The 23,175-nt window shown below is 38.5% G+C and overlaps 1 protein-coding gene across 2 annotated transcripts in view; it reads left to right on the top strand.

The window, feature by feature from the left end:
* BRINP3 (BMP/retinoic acid inducible neural specific 3) overlaps positions 1–23,175 on the top strand; it is a 296,446-nt gene that overhangs the window by 168,565 nt on the left and 104,706 nt on the right. For both annotated transcript variants that reach the window (XM_065409756.1, XM_065409757.1), the window contains one exon: positions 5,052–5,242. In XM_065409756.1, coding sequence (XP_065265828.1) covers positions 5,052–5,242 — 191 coding nt within the window. The remainder of the gene's footprint in view (positions 1–5,051; positions 5,243–23,175) is intronic.

The following is a 23,175-nucleotide window of genomic DNA, read 5'->3' on the forward strand; positions in this document are numbered from 1 at the left end:
TAAATCACATCTATTTTTTAGCTAATGCTTAGATGTCTTCTTAGCCTATTTCATGGTTGCAGACTACAGCTGGTAAGAAAGATTCATCCATGTTTCAGATATGACAGAGAAGTCTATTCAGACTTGGTTGTGTGTGTGTGTGTCTGTTAATTTAAACTCATAAATTAGATACGCTTCACGGAAACTAATTTACAAAGTCTGCAGACATGTGCTGTAGATGGGAGCCCCCTTCTTCCAATTCTGGAACTAAACAGAAGAAAGATTTGGGGATTTCTGTTTTTTGTTGTTGTTGTTTTTTGTGTGTTTTTTTTTTAATGTAGATCACCCCATCTGGCTAATGCCAAATCAGCCTTGCCAGAGTTGCATTCATAAGAATATTTCTGACGAGGAGTTATTTTACCTTTGAAATGTCCCATATTGCACCTTGTGGCAGGTATTTTCCAAAACAAATGCCCTGACACTCATTTACACCAATGGCCCTTTACATCACTTTAACCAGTAAAGGGGCCTAAAATGGACATTTACACACACTCTAAGGCCCCAAGTATATGGGGACCTTAGTGTAAAGGAGAATCAATTCCAAATTTCTTGAGAGAAGATAGTCCTGGATTCTCTTAAAAACTCTTCAACACATCCTAGACATATACATATATGATACTTTGTGCTATCCTATCATTATACACAGCATAGATTTCAGGACCAATTACAAACATTTCCAGAAAAGTACTCGTTTGCCATGCAGTGTTTCCTCCTTTCTTAGGACAAATTTCTACCCCACCCCCTCTTTCTCAGGCTGAGTAGCACCTAATTCCTCATGTAGTCACCATAGATTTCAAATAGGACTGCCCAATGAACAAGGTACTACTCACAGTGAGAAAGGGGGGCAGAATCGAGCACTAAATTATAAGAAACCATTTTTATTTATCTAATGTAAAGCTCTTCCAGTCCTTCACTTCTCTCTGTGAGTCGTTCTTTCAGACAGAGCCTGTCATTTACTATCTGCCTATACAGTGCTTATGAGAATGGAGCCCCAAACTGGTTGAAGCCTCTAGGTGCTACTGGGATATAAATGTACATAATTATAATAATGGCTGGGCTTTTCAAAGGAGTCTGAGGGAGTAACATGTGCAAATCCCACTAAAATTCAATGGGAGCTGGATGTCTAATTCCTTAAGTTTTCTTTGAAAGTCCCAGCCAGTATTAATAAAAACATTTTAATATGTACAGTTATATCTGTTTTATCATGAGCTAAGGGAGAAAAATGTTGTTAGATCCTCTTGTCTAAACAGTTGCAGCATGTCCCTGAATCAATATTATTCTAGAATCTTGCATGCCTGAGCTTAACATTGGACAAAACGTAGTTTTGTTTGAGTTGATTCAGTGAAAATATTCAGCTCTTTGCAAGCTCGTTACAGTGGATCTGAAACAAAGTGTACTTCTCAGGAAGCAGAACACAGAGTAGAGAGGTAGGAATGAGCACGTTTTGCTTGCCATGATAACCCTCACCTCATCCCTCACACAAGGCAAGAATGGACTTGAACCAGACTGTGATAATAGGACGATGTGCTAACTAGAGCCAAGACCCAAGTATATTTTTTCCTACAAATTTTTTTTGAAAATAACACTTTCATTTTGGTCAATATTAGCCATAGAAATGTTCATATGTTTTTTGCTGAAATATTACATTAAAAAAATCCTAAATTTTCTATCAAAAGCAGACTGTGAAAAATTCCATTCGGTCATAAATCCAATTTTCTACTGAAAAAGTTTTCAATCAGCTCTAGTTATTACTATTGTAGAATAGTTAGGAGGCTTTAAAAATGGCTACTGAAAAGAGAAATAATAGCAAAATATGTAGAAAATCAAGGGATTTAGCAAAGATTTTCTTCAAGTTTGAGGGGATGTTGTCATTTATCTTGCAATGGATTGGTAGTTTTGCTGTTGATTTCAAATGGAAGGATGATCAAGCTCATTGTGATAGTCACTTTAAAGGAAAAACACCTCATTAGGGCTAAGAGAAAACTGCAGGAAAAGTGAAAAATCTGTGGGGAATTTCCCTGATTTCTGCAGGGATATTTTGTACTTTTTTTTTCCCCAATGTATTATGCCGGACACTCCCTTACTCATTGACAGTTACTTATCTCAAACAAGTTGCTGTGTATCCTTTCTGTCCCTTCCAAATATCATCAAGAGGTTATCACATGGAAGACAAAAGGCTCAGCAAATCGCTTGAGTAATTACACAAAGTTAAAGGTTGAGGCTTAGCCCTCAACTCAGTCTGTCACTCCATACCTTGTAAAGTGATTTAACATAGTTATAATTTTGTGGCATGGTTTGTACAACTATTTTACAGCTATATTTGAACCATGACAATAGGTATCCTGGAGCCAGAATCTGTTAAAAATAATTTGGGGCCAAATTCTCGTCTCTTTTATATCCCAGGAAGATCCAATAGGCTTTGTTGACCCTCCCTACAAGCATTTGCTACTGATGTACAGCAGTTTGTAACAGCGGTTAAGTAAAAAGTAATTCTGTGTCCACTTATGATAACAGAGAGACTGGGGAACTAGAGGGGAACAATCCTAGTATCTATGGAGGCTAAGAGAATTCACATTTCCTTGCAGCTCAAGCTATGTACAAACATCCATCTTACAGGTAATGGCAGGAGGAAGAGCATAAATACAATGGGCTGAATTCTGCCAGGTTCTGCCCATTCGATCCACTTCAGAAAATCCATTGGTAAGACTCTGAGGTGACAGTTGTCTGCTTCAGGGTAAAACCAGTATTTTGGGTCAAACATTGCTGGTTTTAACTCAGACAAAACTCCCCTTCGATGTGTGGTAGTTTTGGCAGAGTAGGGACTATAGGATTTAGCATTGCATGTGAATTTCCAGGATGGTGGCCTTCAGGAAAAAATATTATAGACGCCATTGATTGTCTTAGATTAACATGAAAATACTTTTCCTTCTCCAAATGAAGAATTAGAAATGAAATTTCCAGTCAAAAGGTATTTGCTGACTGTATAATCCTTACAAGTGTCAACAGATGTGATCTCATGCACTGAAACATGTGTTCTTAATTTGGAATTGTTGCCACCAACAGTATATTCTTTTAGAGTTTATGTCAATTTTTGCATCCCACACATTATCGTTCTACAGCTATATTTGTTGGCACATATGCCCACTTGAAATTGGCATACCATCTTGTGAGTGGGCATAATGCCACCACAACAGATGGGTATGCAACGAAACTAGTACAAGCATCAACTCTGACTATAATGGGAGAGATTCCCTTCTGGGAATGAGGAAACAGTAGTCTGTGTAGATACTTGGCATCTAAAGTTAAGATGAACTGGTATTGCTCATTCAATTCATGGGCAGATTAAACTCTGAAAATCCAAAATTAGCAACTAGAGACTTAAAAGGTGAGTTTTTGATTAACTTGGACTTGTGTAGAACAGGAGGAAATGTTACTACAACATCACCAGATTCTTACTTTTAAGTCTTATTTTCTGCAGTGGCATTTTATGATTTCATTTAAACCCATCACAAAACTAAGCGTGAAATCTTCATTCCGTAGAAGTCAGCGGAACACAGATTTTCATCGTAAAGTATCAAATTAAAAAAAAACCTCTTCCATGAGAAGCAAACATAAACCTTATGGAAATTTCCTATAAAATTTAACAGTAATCTTATAAAAAAGGCTGTATAGAAATTATTTTAAGAGTTTAGTAGAGAATGATATTCGGGGGAGGCTGTTTTGTTTTTAACAATCTTACAGAAATCTACAGCAGGGACATAATTTTCTAAAACCTGTAGGATTTTTTCTATAAGAAAAGGAACTGAAAGAAATAGGAGAACAGTTAAACCTCTTATGTAGCAGTCCTCGTCGATCTTCTCTTTGCATTTGTAAACATAGCTCCACTTTGGAAGTCTTTTTTCCAGTTACAAAATGTTATGTAAAAGAGGCCTGAGGCAAGATACCTCTTCCACTAGCTTTGCACTATTCAGTGGTGATGATGCAAAGCCATTGTAAACTTACCTTAATTTGTTGACTAAATTCGGTTTAGCTCAGCTTTGTGTTGCTGCAGTGGTGTAAAGACATCAAGAGAGAACTAGCCATCCCCGACCCTTGAAAAATGTAATAACCTGATATTACAGATGGTTCCAATACAACAATGTTTACTAGCAAACACTTCAGTCCACGTGTATAATAGGGTACCTAGCTTTGAGTCCAGACCAGAAATGTATGAAAAGACATAGTAAAAAAAACCAAAATATCATAATAAAGTCAGGTCTAAAGTATAATACTGGTATTTTTCTGTTGTATAAGCAATTAATACAATAAATATAAAGGTTTGGAGACAGCCTCTAAATCTAGCTCTCATGCAAACTAAATCTGCAGAAAAATATATATTGAGGATAAGCAAGTAAGGTTGGATCCCTTGAAGGAAACTCATTCCTGGTGTAACTCCACTGGAAACACTGGAGGTACACAAGGATTGAATTTGGCCTATTGTGTTTTTATCATTTTATTATACAGTCAATTAAGGAACCAGAAATATGAAAATTGTCATTTTCTTCTGATTTCTAACTGATTTCTAATAAGTGCCAGAAGAATGGCATTACATTTTTAGGCCTAAATTTTCAAACCTGCTTAACTGATGCAACTAGACAAGTGGCCTGATTCTCAAAAGCACTGGACACCCAACGAGTCCTGTTGACTTCATTTGAAAATGCTTGGTGCTCAGCATTTTTGGAAATTAGGCTTCTTTCTTATATGCCTAAATATGGACTTAAGAGGGAGAATTTCGAAGACATAAATGACAGTTAGGCCCTGACCTCCCACGAGTGTTTTCAAGGTACAAATAGTAGTTAGGCCCTTATCTTCCATGGGAGTTAGGTGCCTGCCACTTACGCTTTAAAAACTCTCCTTCTTAGGAGCCTATCTTTACACACTAACTTTTAACACCATTGGCCTTGCAACATATTTCAGGCAAAATAAGAGATCTGGATGATGTAACTGATTGTTTTAATATATTGTTTATACAGGAGAGGAGTCACTCACAATTTTTGTGGACAAGCGGAAGCTGAGTAAGCGATCAGAAGGAAGTGATCCCAGCACCAACAGTTCTTCTGTGACTCTGGAGACTCTGCACCAGCTGGCAGCCTCTTATTTCATTGACAGGGACAGTACTCTCCGTAGACTTCACCATATTCAAATTGCCTCCACTGCCATCAAGGTATGAGAAGTCATTCTGGAGTCTAGCTGCAAACATTTTCACAGATTAAGTAGATCCTCCCCTTACCAGACATGCCTGGGATTTCATTGATAAAACAGACTTGTTAGGAAATAAATCTTAGTTAATTTCCATGTCCTGCACTTTAAATTAAGTATTATATAATTTCAGTTACACAGATAGTTAGTTTTACTGCATGTTGTTATCCTTTCAGACTTTTAAAAAAACATGTGCCTAAGTAACTTGCAAATGCTGACCATGCAGTTGTGTGTAAAAATGCTCTCACACACAATTAGCAATTTCCCAGTGATTATTTAATTATTTATCTATCATCATCATCATCCATACATTTGATCATAGACACCTGTTTTTGAAAAATATATCCCTTTCATGTTCCCATTCTAGAGAATTTTAGACCCAGCTTAATTAGTCTAAAATATTGTAGGCTACATCCTCTCTTCCATTACACAGGCTTTGCGCTAGTATTCCAGCACAAAGCACCTGCCAAGCCTGTTTACTCAACTGCCTTAGGATTTCCCCAGTGATTCTGCATCCCCAAGGGGTGTAGGTATCTGTGTATGTATTGTATGAAGCAATAGCTATGCATTTGTACAGCTATCCAGCTGTGCTTTTAAAACAAGTGTAGAAATAATACACATCTTTAATGGAAATGGTTAGCGTGAGTCGACTTAGTAGAAATAGCTTCTCAGGACAGGATTTCATATCAGACATAGAGAAGCAAATTGAACTGTACTTTTAATAGGAGGTGCCTTCATTATAAAGCTTTTACTTCAGAATCTATTGAAGTCAACAGGATTTTTTCCCTTAACTTGAGGGGGCTTTGAATTAGCCCTTAATTAACAATTTCTGGTTTTCAACTATATTAGTTGATTATTTACAGTGTCGTAGTACAAAGTGTCTTATTATTTTTGTCCTTCAGTGTTATGTAATATGCAGATTTGAAGTAAATTTAAAAATAGACTTCTCTCTGATCTTTAGAAAGGAGGCCTTTTCTTTATATTGAAAAGACCCACAGAAGAAATCAGCAGAAATTTAAACATTGGCAGATGCAGATAATGACTTGGGTAATGAGTGCTAACTATATAACACAGTTTTGAGCAAACAGCACAAAATCACCTCATTCTCCCCCAACCCCATCACCATTCATGAGATGCATACAAATGGAAACTATAGTCCATCAACACATCTGCAAATTACAAAGAAGGTATTCAAGATCACACATGTCCGATTTAGGTAATCAACTGCAGCAGGCCTCTAGAAAATGGTACACATCATATGTGACAATACCAGTGTATGAAATTGTTTATGCAATACTATCACTCTGATTGAGGGTCTGTTAGCATTTGCATAACCGATTTCCATTTTCAGAGCATTTTATTCTCTAGAAAAACTTAATGCTATCTGAAATTTGGAATGACAGAGCACTGACGGGAAGGAAATATGTTTGTTTGTTTTTTCACAACTTTTCAAAATGCTGCATTTGTTCTTTTAAAGTAGAGGGGTATCAAATAGAGTTGACTGTTGTCACACCCAGGTTGTGATCTTATATCTCAGCCATTTTATTTATACAAATTGCATTGATGTTGCAGTTAGAATAGGGTCCAAATCCTACAAAACCCACCTCACAGGCAGATCCCTGCACCTGTGGCAGATCATACAGGATCAGGGCCTAAAATAGCATGTGTGAAATTCTACAGAATTCACAGTCTGTGGGTTTGATGGCTTTAAGACATCTTTGTGCACTCCCAATCCTAATGTGCTCCAGATGCTGGATAATTTAGACTTTTCTAAGTTACAACATCTTCCCTGGTCTGTGCTATGGGCCACAGTGTTGCTCAGAATCTCCACTCCCTAGGTCAGTGATAGTAAGTGGGTCCTCTGAAGGCAGCCTTATAACTGTCTTACACAGGGCCTGTGCCAGCGAAATCCTTCCCCGCTAGACACAGAGCATTTAGAGCTCCTTGATGACATTCTGGCACATCTATTTGATGATAAGGTGCCAGAGAATGGGTAAAAAATTAACCCCATATTTTTTTTAAAAGTGTCTAAAATCCTTATTTTATGTGATGTGTTGGAAATGGATCAAATAATTACAATAAATAAACAAATAAATAAATGTATTACTGACAAGTTGGAAACTCGAGACTTAGAGAGTTACAATTCACATTACATTTAATGGAAATTGAGCATCCAATCTCTGAGATGACTTTGAAAATCTTAGCTATAGTTTCACAATTTTCAGCTTCATGATTTGTTTGTTAAATGTATATCAGATTTTAAAATTAGTATTATATGTGATATTTTCCCCATTTCTTTAAACCAATGTATTGAAATGATAAAAATAAATTCAGGGAAAATGTACATTAAAATAATGTTAAGGCACTAGCGGATATTAAAAATAAAATCAAAACTCTGGATGCAAGTTAAACACTGTAATTCATGCACTTTTACTGCAGTCCATGGCAAGAAAAGTCATCTACTGTTCCAAAACTTCAACAATATTAAAGCATTGCAGAAGACTTAAATATTTCCAGCTACAATCATTAAAAAAAAAGAGCCAAGTTTCTAGAAATCAAAAGGTTAACTTAAAAACCATGAGATTTAAAAAAAATAATAATACATTGTCCATGTTTGATTTTGCCTTCTGGTTTTTGAGCATTTAGGGATCATGCTTTCAAGCTTTTCTCTGCAATCATCAGGGCTAGAAACTGATGTGTATATATAATATTACAGACACAGCCCCTCAGATTCTTACATAAACAAATGATTCCATGTGCTCGGACTTAAAGAAAAACTCCAAATATTTATAATAAAATGGAAAGAGTTGGCAGCACAGTGACTTTAAGCCTTAAATCTAAATTTCTGAAGTTTATGTAAACTTAATTTAGAAATTACATATTATTATAATATTAGGACTCAGATACAAGAACTTTTCTTGCCACAGAGGATAACATCTGGAGTTTAGTAAACTTCAAATTTTTCAGGAGTCACAGGAACATATGTTATTTTTTACAGGCCATGTAATGCATGTTCTGTCATGTGTGTGTGTGTATATATATATATATATATATATATATATATACACACACACACATGACAGAACATGCATTACATGGCCTGTAAAAAATAACATATGTTCCTGTGACTCCTGAAAAATTTGAAGTTTACTAAATATATATATTATAACAGGAGCTTCAGCAGTAGTGAAACTCATTTTGGCTCAATAAAAACATTTTGTTGCAATAAATTTGAAATGTTTAGTTTTGATTTTGACCCCCTCTCCTTTTTAAAAAAATATAAAGTAAAGTGAATTTTGAAAGGAAGTAATTTGAAATGGAAAAAAAAAATATACCTTTTTGTTCCAGGACATTTTTGAAACTTTTAGCCAATTTTTCCTAAACAATTTTTTATCAAAATTGATAGAATTTTGCAAAAAAACAAACAAAAAAAATTCAGTTGAGTCAAAATTCAGTTGATCAAAGGGATAGAATGCAAGCCATATGAGCAAAGGCTGAAGGAACTGGGTGTGTTTAGTTTGGAAAAGAAGAATTTAAGGGGAGGACATGATAGTCTTCAAATACTTGAAAGGCTGCCATAAAAAAGTTTGAGATGTCCTGCCCTGTGTGGCAAGAAAGAACAAGAGGCAATGGGTTCAAATTACAGCATATCAGATTCAGATTAAATCTCAGGAAAAAACTTCCTAGCTGTAACAACAGTAGGACAATGGAACAGACTGCCTCAAGAGGTTGTGGAAGCTCTTTCATTGAAGGTTTTCAAAAGGAGGCTGGATAGCCATCTGTCTTGGATAGTTTAGACCAGGGGTAGGCAACCTATGGCACACGCGAGCTGATTTTCAGTGGCACTCACACTTCCTGGGTCCTGGCCACCGGTCCGGGGGGCTCTGCATTTTAATTTAATATTAAATTAAGCTTCTTAAACATTTTAAAAACCTTATTTACTTTACATACAACAATAGTTTAGTTATATATTATAGACTTAAAGAAAGAGACCTTCTAAAAACATTAAAATGTATTACTGGCACGCGAAACCTTAAATTAGAGTGAATAAATGAAGACTCGGCACACCACTTCTGAAAGGTTGCCGACACCTGGTTTAGACACAACGACTTCTGCATCTTGGCAGGGGGTTAGACTAGATGACCCTTGTGATCCCTTGACAAAAACTTTCCAACCATCTCTAATGGCAAGATTGTTTTGAATAGCTCTACTACCAAACTGGCTGAGGGATAGAAAGCTGCAATTTAGCATAGTAATAAACCTTACTGAAGAAAAGGATCCTTGTATACACAGGTGAAAATTGTGTGTGAGTTATAAGCCTCTGAAAATTTCCAGTGCATACAAAGTAGAATTGACATACATCTTCATTCTCTTACAAAAAGTGAAGTTAATAAAGACCACATAGCTAATGCAAGTACATTTAGGTGCAATACTGCCACCAAATCAGCTTTTTGCCATCACTTCGACCACACAATCCACACTGAGTCATTTCACTGGTTTCTTAATGCACCATGCATCAAGATCAAATATTTTGTTCTTCCATTTAGGCTCAACATCATAAAGGCCAGGTCTACATACCTGACCTGTCACTGATTCCCCTTATGCTAAGAATGCCTTTTCAAAATCTGTTTATTAAGCCTCCACCTTCACCTTATTCAGATCACTCTATACATCTCATTCCTGCTGAATCACCTACAAAAACTAGTGTTTGTACTTTGAAAAATCATGCACTACAAACCATTTGAACCACCAGGCATCGTTCACTCCTAAACACATTAGTAAATGCTACAGAATATTAGATGACAACTATAACAACAACAATAACAATGAGCTGACAGAATGGCTCCTATAAATCCTTGCCTCAGTCTTGTTTAAGAGGTTAGGAAGTAAGAAAAAGCTACTACTGACTTTGTAAGGTGTGCAGGAATTAGCCTAGCTCTGATCCACTTTAGGGGTTCCATAGCTGATCCACTGTAGGAGTTCCATAGGGAGCATTTCATCCTTACTTACCTCCTAATCTGTGCAAGAGCAGGTGTCCCTCCTGCAGAATTCCTAAGCTGCTTCCAATTCACAGATGAGACATTGCTCTCTAAGCTTCCAAGGGAAAAGAATTTCAGCTTATTTGCAGAAAACAGAAAATATTAATGAAGTACGCTTTGTCCTTCAGATAACAATGTGAAGGTGATATCCATTGCACTCAGAACAATTAACACTTGATAAGTTTGTATATCAACTTTCACATTCCCAACGAGAAAATTATAGTGATAAATCACATTTTCTGTCCATCCCTGATGTCTAATTTATGGAACTGGAGGAGGAGGATTGAATTTCTGATGCATTAGGCTGCTAATTTATCAGCTATTCTATCCCACACCTAACATATGTCATCAAAGGTGGGGGGAAGTTATCTTTTAAATCTTTATTTTTAATCAGCTGGGGTAAAATAATGTTTTCTCAAGCAGAACAATTGTTTTCTCAAGAATGCAAATGTACAGTGCAAGGAAGGGACTGGTGCCAGTATATCTGATGAATGTAATCAGGTTTGTTAATTGTGATATAATTAATCTCGACTACAATATGTGCAGAACTGAGGGAGGCCTTGCTATTAAAACTCGACAGTATATTGTCAATGTGACACTCTCCAAGTAAAGATATCAAGCCATAGCATTCTTGATACTGTTTTCCAACTGGAAACCAAGTGTTTAAGGCTGTTACACAAAGCTTGTATCAATATTTACCTTATTTTAAAATATTCCAATACATACATTATTTCAATAGTATTTTAATGCATGCATTTTAGTGTAAGTGATTAGATTAATGTTCTAAATCAACAGTTTGCAGCCTCAAGGGCTTCAGTGGCAACTTGCCAGAAGCCTGAGAGCTGTATCTAATTTGCATGTACATTTACATAAATGTACATCCTGTCATGTTTGAAGTATTACACATCCAATATTAATGCACTTGCATGCTCATTTTAAAAGCTTTTTGCTATGGAAGTTCTACTAGCTTCTGGGTTAGCTTCTCATTGAACGCTGGGAGGGCTGTTGACTCTTCTTCCCTCTCTTCTGGCAACTGTGAGGGCAGGGCTGTCTCCTTTCCTCTCCTAACTGCTTGGTGGAACAGGGATTGTCTTGCTCTCTCACTATGAAACTGGGGAATCAACTCCACAGAAACAAAATATAGCTATAGTCACTAAATACTTTTCCACAAGGGATAGATTTTATGAGCCAGACCTCCAGTTAATGGAAATTCATATTTTTCTATTGACTTCAATGGAGCTACACTAATTGACACCTGCTGAAGATCTCACCATATAACTGGAAATCAAAGAAAGCTACTGTAAGCAAAAGAGAGTAACAGAGAAGTCCCCTAGTCTGGTATTCAGTCCAGTCCTATGACACTTGACTTTGGAGCCCTCTCTGCCTCTTACTTTATAGGCCCCCATCTAAGCATCTGCGTGGCTATGTCTACACTGGAGTTGGAAGTGTAACTTCCAGACAAACCTGTGCCTGCTGTGACTGAGGTAGCATGCGAAAAATAGAAGTGTAGTCATGGTGGCATGATCAGTGGGAGGGGCTCGCTGCCCAAGAACAGACATTTTCCAGCCCCAGTGTAGACATACCCTGTAGGGGGAAGGTGGTCTTGGACCACATAGTAACTCTTCACTTTCTTACAGCCTACTTTTCCATCCTAATTGCTGGATGGCCCACCCAGGCAAGAAGGGCACAAATCACTCCCCCCGCCTCCAGCATCATTGGCTGCTGGCGGCATGACCTGATGTACTACACTGAGGTGGTACATCATACTCCTAGTATCTAATTAGGAAACTCTTTCAATTGCATTGGGGGGTGGGGGAGAGTGGTGCTTAAAATATCCAGGCTTTATCTACCACCTTAATAGCTTAATGGGATTGCAAGAAACAGTTCAAAGGCTGTTGTTTAAATAAGCCTCAGCGTCCACTTCACCAGAAGCCATAATTGTACCTCTCACAAAGCTGTGAGTGAATTCAGACCAGTGATGTCCCAGTGCTCAGTATTGCAGATGGACTGCACTTAAGTTCCACACTGAGAAGAACATAAAAATGTTAGGCTGGACCACACAAATCCATGCAGATTTGCTAGTCAGTTATTGAAGTCCAAGAACCACTGTGTTGAACAGATAAGAACCATATTCATAACATGGTGTATGAAATATCATTGATGCTCTTTGTTTGTCCTTTTGTAGAACTGTGTTCTACAAGAGGACAAACACAGTTATGTCAGGCTGTTAAAATGTTACATCATTGCTTGTTTAATAAGAGGAATATATTTTGGTAAGTAATACCTAGAAGCAGATCTCATCTTGGCTCAGGAGAGAGGGTGTCAGGGAGCTGATTTCAGTTGGATGCAGGGATGCAGTTTTCCCCTGGCTTAGGGTCCCTGGTGAATGCTACCTTAGTAAGGGATTGGCATAATGCAGTAGTGGGTGGTACAAAGGGGGAAGAATTGGTAGCAGAACGGATTCATCAGCAGGGAGCTCCCTCGAATAAGTGGAATTTTCAGTTGGCTATTACAGCTTCTTTATGCCATCTGAGTGGAACAAAAGAGTTATAACCAACCTCGAGAACCTGGCCCTTAAACTTCAATACCAATTGCATTGTGCAATTTGTTTTCAGAGCTCTAAAACAGTAATTTTGCTGCTATTAGAAATTTAAGCACAATGGCAATATCTGGATATTTTAGAACATATCTAGAAAAGCGATGCCCTTATAGTGACAAATATCCTTAGGCTCCATTGAAATATAAATGTGGGCCATTTGTGGGGTTAAAGAGAACACTAATTAGAATTGGGTAAAATAAACAATTACCCAAACTTTTGGCCAAAACATAAATTGAACCCAATCCAACCTTTTTTTCTATTTCTTTTTTTTTTTTTTTTTTTAAGTTTGGTTAGTTTATTTCCCTCTATTTTTTATTCCTTATTTTAGTATACTGGTGTTTCTGTGATGGGACCAGAAGCAGAACTGTTGAAATACAATGAAAAAGATCGTTTTTGTAAGATTTCCAGGCTAACCTGGCAGTCTCAGAATCGTGGAGAGTATGCATAATTTGGTATGAACATCTGAACTTTTGGGAGCTCATGGGTTTCAGCTCTCTGGACCTTTTGATAATCAATATTTCTTGCACCCACCAGCACTTTCATACGTCATGGTTTATTTGCAAACGGATATTTTAGGGATTCATAGCTCAGATTTAAACATTTGTAATAAGCCAAAACTTGGCATACACTATAAAGGTGGAGCCTAAAAGGCGCTTTAAGATTTAATGTCACACATGAAAACATTGAATTGGCAAGGAAATGATCATATCAGGTATGTCTGACACCAGTAAACAACAAATATACGTATTTATATTGTCTGTTATACAGAGCAGGGGAAAGGGAGTCAGGAGTTCTTGATTCTAGTCATAGCTTTTCATATGACTCTCTGTGTGAGGATGGGAAAATGACTTAAGATTTAAACCAACTTTTTCAAACTTGGGTGCCATTGAAGTCAGTGGCAGTTATGGATTGCTCAGCACCTCTGAAAATTAGGCCACTTTTATTTGATGCCAAAAGCTGCGATTTTCAAAGGAACCTCAGAAAGTTAAGGTGGGAGATTCAAAGGCTCCTAAGACTGTATTTGTAAACTGATATAGACTGGATTGTCTCATTATGTTTTCAGCAATGTGTACTAACGAGTAATAAATGCAGGGGTATATACCATCCCAAAGTAGTTGGTAGTACTGCATGAAATTGTTTTGAAGCAACACTAAGGCATAGAATAGAGTCTGGAATATGCATTTTTATAAGTTGCTAGATAAATTTTGTCCATTCTAAGAAATTCCTACTATCATAAGTATGTGATAAACCATAACAGAGATGAAAGAGTTTCTATGGTCTGTTACATAGATAGTCAGCAGAGAACAGCGCAAAGAATCTGTATGAAAAAAATGCTAACCAGGCCATAAATATAAATACACATGTACACAAGGAAAGTTAACAACTCCCATACAGCCATTACTGTCACAGTTGTCAAAAATCTACAAATAATTTATACTAGCTAGAGTAGCAAACATTTCCTTAAATTTTTCAGACTATTTTTTTTCTCATTTTCTTCTTTTTCTCATTGCAATTTGGAAGCAAACTAAACCAGCATTAAACAGTGAGAACTAGAATGAAATTATGTCGAGGGACCCACAAAGAAAACTTTAGTCCATATGGGTTAATGACAGAGTTGTAATGTTATGAGCCTCTGAATGTTTTCACTTGATTTGAATCAAGCCCTTATTGTGGCTATACTATGGTTTGTGTATGTAGGTGTTATATATGTTAAATGAAGGTAGCCAAGCTCCATCATGGAAGCTCTCCACCAGGCTCTATAGAGTTGGAGAGGGTGGGAAGACCAGCTGGAATTCTCTGGATTCTCTCTGTTCCAAAACCTCCGCTAAAGAGGTTATCATATTCCCTAACTAGTTGGTAACAAAGCATGAAATAGTTTAGAAGTAAGGACAAATGGTTTAGGGGGAAACTCTGGAAGCAAGGATCCTGGAGGAGCTGTGATGTTCAAAGGCTATCAAGGACTAGTGGTCCAGGCAATAGAGAAGTGGTAAGAAGCTTCTACATGGACCTTTTCAAGATTTGGGACATTTTATCAGGGATTGGAGGGCAAGCCTCTGCCCTGCACCCAACCCAGTGGAACAATTTCCAGGAAACTCTGCAAAGTGGGAAGCGCCAAGTTTCCTCTCTCCTAGATGGTTTATGCTTCAGCTTTAAAACTTCCCATCCTCTGTCTGCTTTCTTCATGATTACACATTCACATTTTGGGGGATTTCCCTCTTATTCTCTCTCATTTTTCCTCCTCTTCCAGAGGAAGAAAGTGGAGGAAAAAAGCAAATGGGCAAGAGTCATAGAGTTTGAGGCCAGTGGGGACCATTAGCTCATCTCGTCTGACCTCCTGAATGACACAGGCCGTAGATTTCACCCAGTTTCCCCTGCTCTGGATAACTGCTGCTCTGCTCAGGATTTACATCAGTGTAGCCAAGTGCAGGATTGGGCCCTGATTACATAGTACAAGGATAACTTCATCCCAGCTGCCAGCAAAATTGGAGCTCCAGGTTGAATGGAAGAGACCTAATCCTACACCCACAGAAGTCAGTTAAAAGTTCCCTTTAACTAATGGTGCATGATAACTGGATTAGCAACACTACACAGCTGTATAAGGCCAAGAACCAAAATAATAATAATAATAATAAAATCCATTGGAAGCAGTAGTAAGGGAATTTTAGCTAAGAAGATAATTAAACTTATTGGCAATTGGAATAAGATACCTTGCCCTTGGAGAGGAAAAACTTTTTTCAGTTTTTTTGAAAAACAAAAATATTTTTATTTTCGTTATGTTGATAAACTGGAAAATTTTGTGAAAATTTTTGAATGCAACTAACATTTTAATTTCAGTCAATTTTTTTTCAAGAAAATACAGCATTTTTAGAGGAGGATCATATATCATCAAGCATGACACTCTTCATGTTCTCTTGTTTGAACCATAGAGCTGGAGTGCACAACTGATTCTGGGCTTTAATTTTTTTTAATTACATTTTTTTAACAAGAAAGAATATATAGCAAGATATTTTCCACTGTACTTAAACACCCACCAAAAAGAAAAAAAATAGTCACAAGACGTGTAATAAACCCAAAATAGCTATGTCACCAAGTATATCCCTGCACTTTGTTACTGAATGTTTTATCATTGGAAACAATTCCAAAACAGTCAGAGCAAAATAATGGGCCAGATAGCACAATGTATGACACACATAAAGTCAACCTCATATATATGAATATTAATAATGTCCAGCACATATACATCTTAGGCTTTTATAGTGCTGCCCTTCACCACAGAATTTGAATACCTTCCATGTAAAATCAATAGCTATAGGGCTTAGCAAAATCCCTCTTGGACTTCATGGAGTACCTGGCATGTATTAATAAGGGGCACCGAGCTTGATTATTGCTGTGAGAGGCATCATTCAACTGGACATTAATAAAATATTTCAAATATATCTGTGTGGAACAGGGTTAACCTGGAATCTATGCAGTATCTGTGCATTGAGGATTTCCAGAACGACATGTCTGCATATAACTTAATAAATGACATTCATGTATTTTAGGGGAATAATATTTACCAAGATAATATTGGCTGGTTGCTTCTTTATATTTAAGGGATTCATTGAAATAAGTGGTATGCTCACTCTCTCTCTTTCACCTGCTTACATTTCCAAAAAGGATGGGCAGGGGCACTGCTGAGAAATGTACTTCAGAGCTCTTTATCACTTCCACTCTTCGTCTAATTGGTTTCCAGCTGCGGACTGTCAACAGGTCAGAAAATGTCTCAGCGAGGAGTAGAACATTCAGAGAACAGTTCCATACCTCTGAACTCACTCTAAGAAATAAGGGATAACATTCATAAAAATCAAGGACAATGGACCCTGGTTAGGGAAAAATATCTTGGTTAGGGCAATAGAGATGCAGAGTTAGCAACTATACACTTATAGTGGTTTAGAATAATGATAGCATTTTAAAGGCTTTCATTGCTACTCATAGACTTTAAGACCAGAAGGGAACATCATGATCACCTAATCTGACCGCCTCTGGCCCACCTTCCTATTGGGAAGCCCCAGTGACCTGCACATCACAGGCCACAGAACCTCACTCACCCACTCCCCTAACCTCTGACTGAGTTACTGAAGTTCTCAAATCATGATTTAAAGACTTCGAGTTACAGAGTATCTGCGAGTTTATATCCATTTGTTCCTGTGTCAACACTGGCACTTAACTTAAATAACTCCTCACCCTCCCTGGTATTTATCCCTCTGATGTATTTATAGAGCACAGTCATATCTCCCTTCAGCATTCATTTGATTAGGCTAAACAAGCCAAGCTCTTTGAGTCTCCATTCCTTTGATCATCTTAGTAGCCCGTCTCTGCACCTGTTCCAATTTGAATTAATCTTTCTTAAACATGGGCGACCAGAATTGCACACAGTATTCCAGATGAAGTCTCAGCAGTGCCTCGTATAATAGGACTAATACTTCCCTATCTCTACTGGAAATATCTCACCTGATGGATCCTAGGATTGCTTTACCCTTTTTCATGGCTGCATCACATTGGTGGCTTAGTCATTCTGTGATCAACCAATAAAGACAGGTCTTTCTCCTCCTCTGTCGCTTCCAATTGATCAGGTCCCAGCTTATAGCTAAAATTCTTGTTATTAGTCCCTAAATGCATAACCTTGCACTTTGCACTATTAAATTTCATCCCATTTCTATTACTCCAGTTTTCAAGGTCAGCTGGATCTTCTTGTATGATATTTTGCTCCTCCTCCATATTGACAATACCTCCCAACTTTGTATCATCTGCAAATTTTATTAGTACACTTACTTCTTCTGCCAAGATTAGTAATAAAAATGCTAAATAAGATTGGTCCCAACATCAAACCGTAAGGAACTCTACTAGTAGCCTTCCTCCAACCTGATAGTTCATCTTTCAGTATGACCTATTGAAGTCTCCTGTTTAACCAGTTCCTTATCCATCTTTTACTTCTCATATTAATCAACATCTTCTCCAATTTAACTAATAATTTCCCATGTGTAGAGAGGTTAGCCGGTGCTCGTCTCTCTCCCCCACCATCCCACTAAGTTCAGGATGAGGCCTAGCAGGGAATTAGTCTGGCCACGGGAGTCCTCCACGGCCTTTGTTAGGGCAGAAATAAACACAGTTAGTCGTAAGCCCAGGCCCTTGGTCAGGGCGGCGCAAGGGTGAGTCAGGTGCTCAGGCCCTCAGGCAGGGACTGAGCAATAACAGTATATACAAAGTGAGCCCAGGCTCTAGGTCCGAAGGCCTGGGAGAGGGGGAGACTGCCACCCACGAGTTGGGTGGCGGGGGGGATCCAGGCCCTCTCACTCCACTGCATCCCAGCCCGGGGCCCTAGCAGCAGCAGAAGACCCGCTGCTGCGTCAGTGGGGATCCTGGCTGCAACACACTGACATGGGTTCTGGCAGTGTCACAGCCAGACTAGGGTTGGCTGCCCCTGGGCTACTTCCAGACTCCCCCTCTTGAGGTACCTGGGTCAGGGTGGTGTCCTCAGGGGGGTCCAGCACCCTGGGTTCCTCGGGATCACTGGTGGCAGGCAGGCTCGGCAACTCCTCCAGGTAGCTGGCCTGGGGCAGGCCCTGCCAGCGCTTAGGTCCGCTGCAGGGGCTTCCCAGTGAGCTCCGGGGTCGGGCCTTTATACTTCCTGTGCCACACCTGACCCTCTGGAGGGCGGGCTCAGAGTTCCTTGGCTCTGCCCATTCTGGTGTCCAGAGGGGCTTGTCTCTCTCTGGGGTGGCAGGGACCCACACCGCCTCACTGGAAATCCCTTACTGAAATGCAGATAGATTAGACCTACTCAATCTCCTTTGTCTAAAAAATCAGTTACTCTTTCAAAGAAGGAAATCAGGTTGGTCTAGCATGATCTATCTTTTGTAAAACCAAGTTGTATGTTATCCCAATTACTGTTTACCTCTATGTTCTTAACTACTTTCTCTTTCAAAAATTGTTCCAAGACCTTGCATGCAATTGATGTTAAACTAACAGGCCTGTAGTTTCCCAGATCACATCCCCTCTCCCCCTTTCTTAAAAATCTGAACTATATTAGCAATTTTCCAGTCATAGGGTATGACCTCTGAATGTACAGTTTCATTAAAAATCCTTGCTATTGGATTTGCAATTTCATGTGCCAGTTCCGTTAATATTCTTGGATGAAGATTATCTGGGGCCCCTGATTTGGTCCCATTAAGCTGTTTGAGTTTGACTTCCACCTCGGATGTGGTAAGTTGTACTTCCATATCCTCATTTCCATTAGCCACCCTGCCATGACACCTAAGCTCCTCATTACCCTTATTAAAAATGGAGGCAAAATATATACCGTATATACTCGTTCATAAGCCGAATATTTTTGGTAAAAAAGTGACGCATCAAAGAGCGGGGGTTGGCTCATAAACGGGTCTACACCAAAATTTGATGATTTTAAACTCTATGGAATCATTGAATTGAATATCTAATACATTGTCGTTTTGTTTACCTGCAGCGTCTGCAGGCATGGAGCCCCTCAGCTCCCTGTGGCCGCGGTTTGCCGTTCCCACCCAATGGGAGCTGCGGGAAGTGACGTGCCACTTCCCACAGCTCCCATTGGCTGAGAACGGCAAACCGCGGCCACTGGGAGCTGAGGGGCTCAGTGCCTGTGAACGCTCCAGGTAAACAAAACGTCCCGACCTGCCAGCATCTTACCCTGATGGCCTGGGAGCCAAAGTTTTCCAACCCCTGAAATGTAGGGTCGGCTTATGAAAGGGTCATACAGTTTTTGCTATTTTTACTTATCCATCTTGGGGGGTTGGCTTATAAACAAATGGGCTAATGAACGAGTATATACGGTATTTTAGGTGTTGGACCATGCCTGGATAATCTTTAATCTCCTCAGTGATAAGCGGTCCAACTTTTTCTTTCCTTGTTTTCTTTTTATTTATATAGCTTTAGAACATTTTACTGCTGGTTTTAATTTCCCTTGCAAGGTCCAACTCTGCTTGGCGTTTGGAAGTTCTCACTTTATCCCTACACTTTGTGACCTCCAAGAGGCAGCTTTCCTCACTGCTCCATCCCATCTACCATTCCTTTTAGGCTTTCTGCTTTCTATTAATCACCTGTTTGAGCTGCTTGCTTATCCAGCTTCATCAGCAACCCCTACCTACATTTTTCCCCTTGCATGGGATGCAGGCTTCAGATAGTTTCTGCAACTTTGACTTAAAGTAATTCCAAACCTCTTCCACATTCAGATCCTTGAGTTCTTCAGTTCAGTCTACTTCCCTAACTAATTTCATTTATTTTTTGAAGTTTACCCTTTTGAAATAAACAAAAATAGATCTGCAACTCAGGTCTTTCCATCTTTCCATTTAGCTTAAGCTGAATTAGCTCATGATCACTTGTCCTCTACAACCTCTATACTTCTCCTCTGTGAGGTCCTCACTACTCACCAATACCAAATCTAAAATGGCATCACTTCTTGTAGGTTCGGCAACTATTTGAGAAGACATCTGGGCCACAGTATTATTAGTAGTACTTGTTCTCCAATCTATATCTGGGAAGTTAAAGTATCCCATATTCACACAATTCCCAGTAGTTTTCATTTCATTAAAAACATTAAAGAGGTCTCTATCCCTATCCAGATCAGATCCTGAGGGTCAGTGGCATACTCCAAGCACTGTCCTATGGAAGCCTCTGGTAGCTTTCTTTCCCAAATGATTTTGATGCAAACAGACTCTGTTTCATCCATCACTCCTAATTTCTTTACAGTCTACCTCATCATTAATATACAATGTTACTCCACCACCTTTACCTGGATAGCACATAGCCTTCAGTCCCTATACTCCAGTCATGACTACTATTTCTCCCTACTCGGGGGGGGGGGGGGTGTCCATCCCATGAGAACAGTCCTCTGCCCATGAATGCCTCCCAGTGTTTGAACATCCCAAAGCCCTCCTTATAGTACCATTGCCTGAGCCATCTGTTAATCATCAAAATCTTGTCTCACCTTTGTTGTCCTCCTCTAGGGAGGGATAGAATCCACTGAAGATCACCTGAGCCTCCATTTCTTTAAGCCTGGCATAGTCTCCTTTGTTGTGTTCCAACCAGGACCTAGTAGTATCATTTGTTCCCAGGTGAAAGGGAATCAGTGGATTCTTTCCTGCTTCCATTGGGATCCTCTTCAGCCTCAGGTCCATATCCTGTATCTTAGCTCTTGGCAGACAGCATACCCTTCTGTTCTCTGAATCAGCTATGGTGACAGGTCTGTTCTTCTTAGTAAGGTGTTCCCTAAACATATAGACCTGCCTTTTCCTGGTGTTGGTGTGATTCTCCAGCCTTCCTCCTATTCTTTCTGGCTGCAAGTCTCTTGTCTTTTGTTCTCTCTTGTAATCTTCTGTAAGTCATCCTCTATCCTCGTAGGGCTCCAATACTGTCTATCTCCATTTATTCTTCCCTTCTTCCTGTAGCACTAGTCACTCTTCTCTTCTTCCTTGCCTTCCCACCTTCTGTTACTATCAGCTGGGCCCCTTCTTCATTTTTCCAACTCAGCAAACCTGTACCTGAACTCTGTTTCTCCTTCACTAGTTGTTCTTTTCCTCTCTCTGGTTCTTGTAGTCACATGTTTTCACGGATCGCTTTCCTGTATCTCAATACTGAATGGTACCTTCATGCATGGAAGAAAATAGCTAGACCAACTTCATGGGCCTGGATGTTATAATGATAACTAAACTTATAATCATCCTATTTTATTTATTAAATAATGGCACAAAAGAATGAAGCCACTAAATTCCTGAGTGACCATGATAGTTCACTCTGATTGCTGTTCCCATCTCCACATGGAGGGCAACATGTAGTATTTTGGTAAGATTTATACTTTCGGTAGCATGCAACACACTAACAATGACAATTTGTATGTAGAATGGTAGAAGTTAGAGATGGAAAAGGCCAACTCACTCATCTATTATATCCTTATGTATTATACTTTATATGGTGTTGATTGTTCAGTATATTTTCTAGTCTAGTTTTAAATATCTCCCGTTTTTCTCTTGGGAATATATTCCACAGACACAGATCCTTGGGTTATGATTTTCCCCCTAGTATTGTGAAATACTCTTATCTCAATTACACAAGGAGCCAACCCCAATGAAATTAATGAAGTTTCTCCAGATTGACATTAATGGAACTAAAATCAGTCTTCTCCATTCAGCCTAAATTGCCATTTTCTTAATTTCAGTCCTTTGTTCTTAGGTACATTCCTTCGGACTACCCTAAATACTACTTCTCATTTGTTGGCACTAACACTCTTCATATTCTTGTAGGTAATTACCATTTCCTTTCTTGTTTTCTACCTGAATAAATAAAGGCACAGCTGCAGTGGCTTAGTTATGTCAGTATATCATACTCCAGTACTATAATAATCATGGTAATACCAATAGAGAACATTGGTACACAACTGCCTAGTTAGTATGCAGATTTGTAATGGCACATAATTGTATCTTTTCAAGCAGCACCTAGAGTACTGCAAGAAACATTCCTTGTTTTCCCTCTTGATTTTTCATGGGGCTCTTAATATGTAACAATAAGTGATGACTCAAATGTTGCAGATAAAGGAGAAAATGGTTTGAAGAGTCCCATTCAATTTGTTTTTCCTCCTTCATATTTTGGCCTATTTAAGTGGAATTTATTCTAAATCCAATTCTCCAACTGAAATATAACATTCAGAGCTACATTGATCCCTGTATACTGAATATAAGAAATAAATACAGTTCATTAATTCAAGCATCGTAATTTACATCCTCAGTCACTATATAACTGTAAACCCTGTGGATCTACAAAAGAAACTAAATGCCCTTGTAATAATTGTTGAGGCTTTACAGTTTTTAAAATATGCAAAATCCTATATTTATTTACTTGGTAAATTTAATCTTGGAATTTGCAGTTAGGAAAACGTTTCTAAAAGTTACCTGAAAAGGAAAATATATTGGGTTTGTGACTTTTTAATTTTTTTACTTCTTCATGGTTTATAAAAGAGGCTTATATATTTTGCTTTTTAAATGTGTTTTTACTTTAGCTATATCAGGAAATAATGCATTGTCTTCACTGTTTTTTGCTGGAGGGCTTTGCAAAAGAATATAGAACTGGTGCGGGAGCTTTCCCATCCTGCACATTTAAGGAGTTGAGGCTTGAATCTTTCACTAAGAAAACTTTTTTTCTCAATAGTTTATCAATCATTTGAGTTAATTAAATATTAACAAAGAGCAACAA

Source organism: Emys orbicularis, chromosome 8, assembly GCF_028017835.1.
Source record: "Emys orbicularis isolate rEmyOrb1 chromosome 8, rEmyOrb1.hap1, whole genome shotgun sequence".
Classification (NCBI taxonomy): Eukaryota; Metazoa; Chordata; order Testudines; family Emydidae; genus Emys; species Emys orbicularis.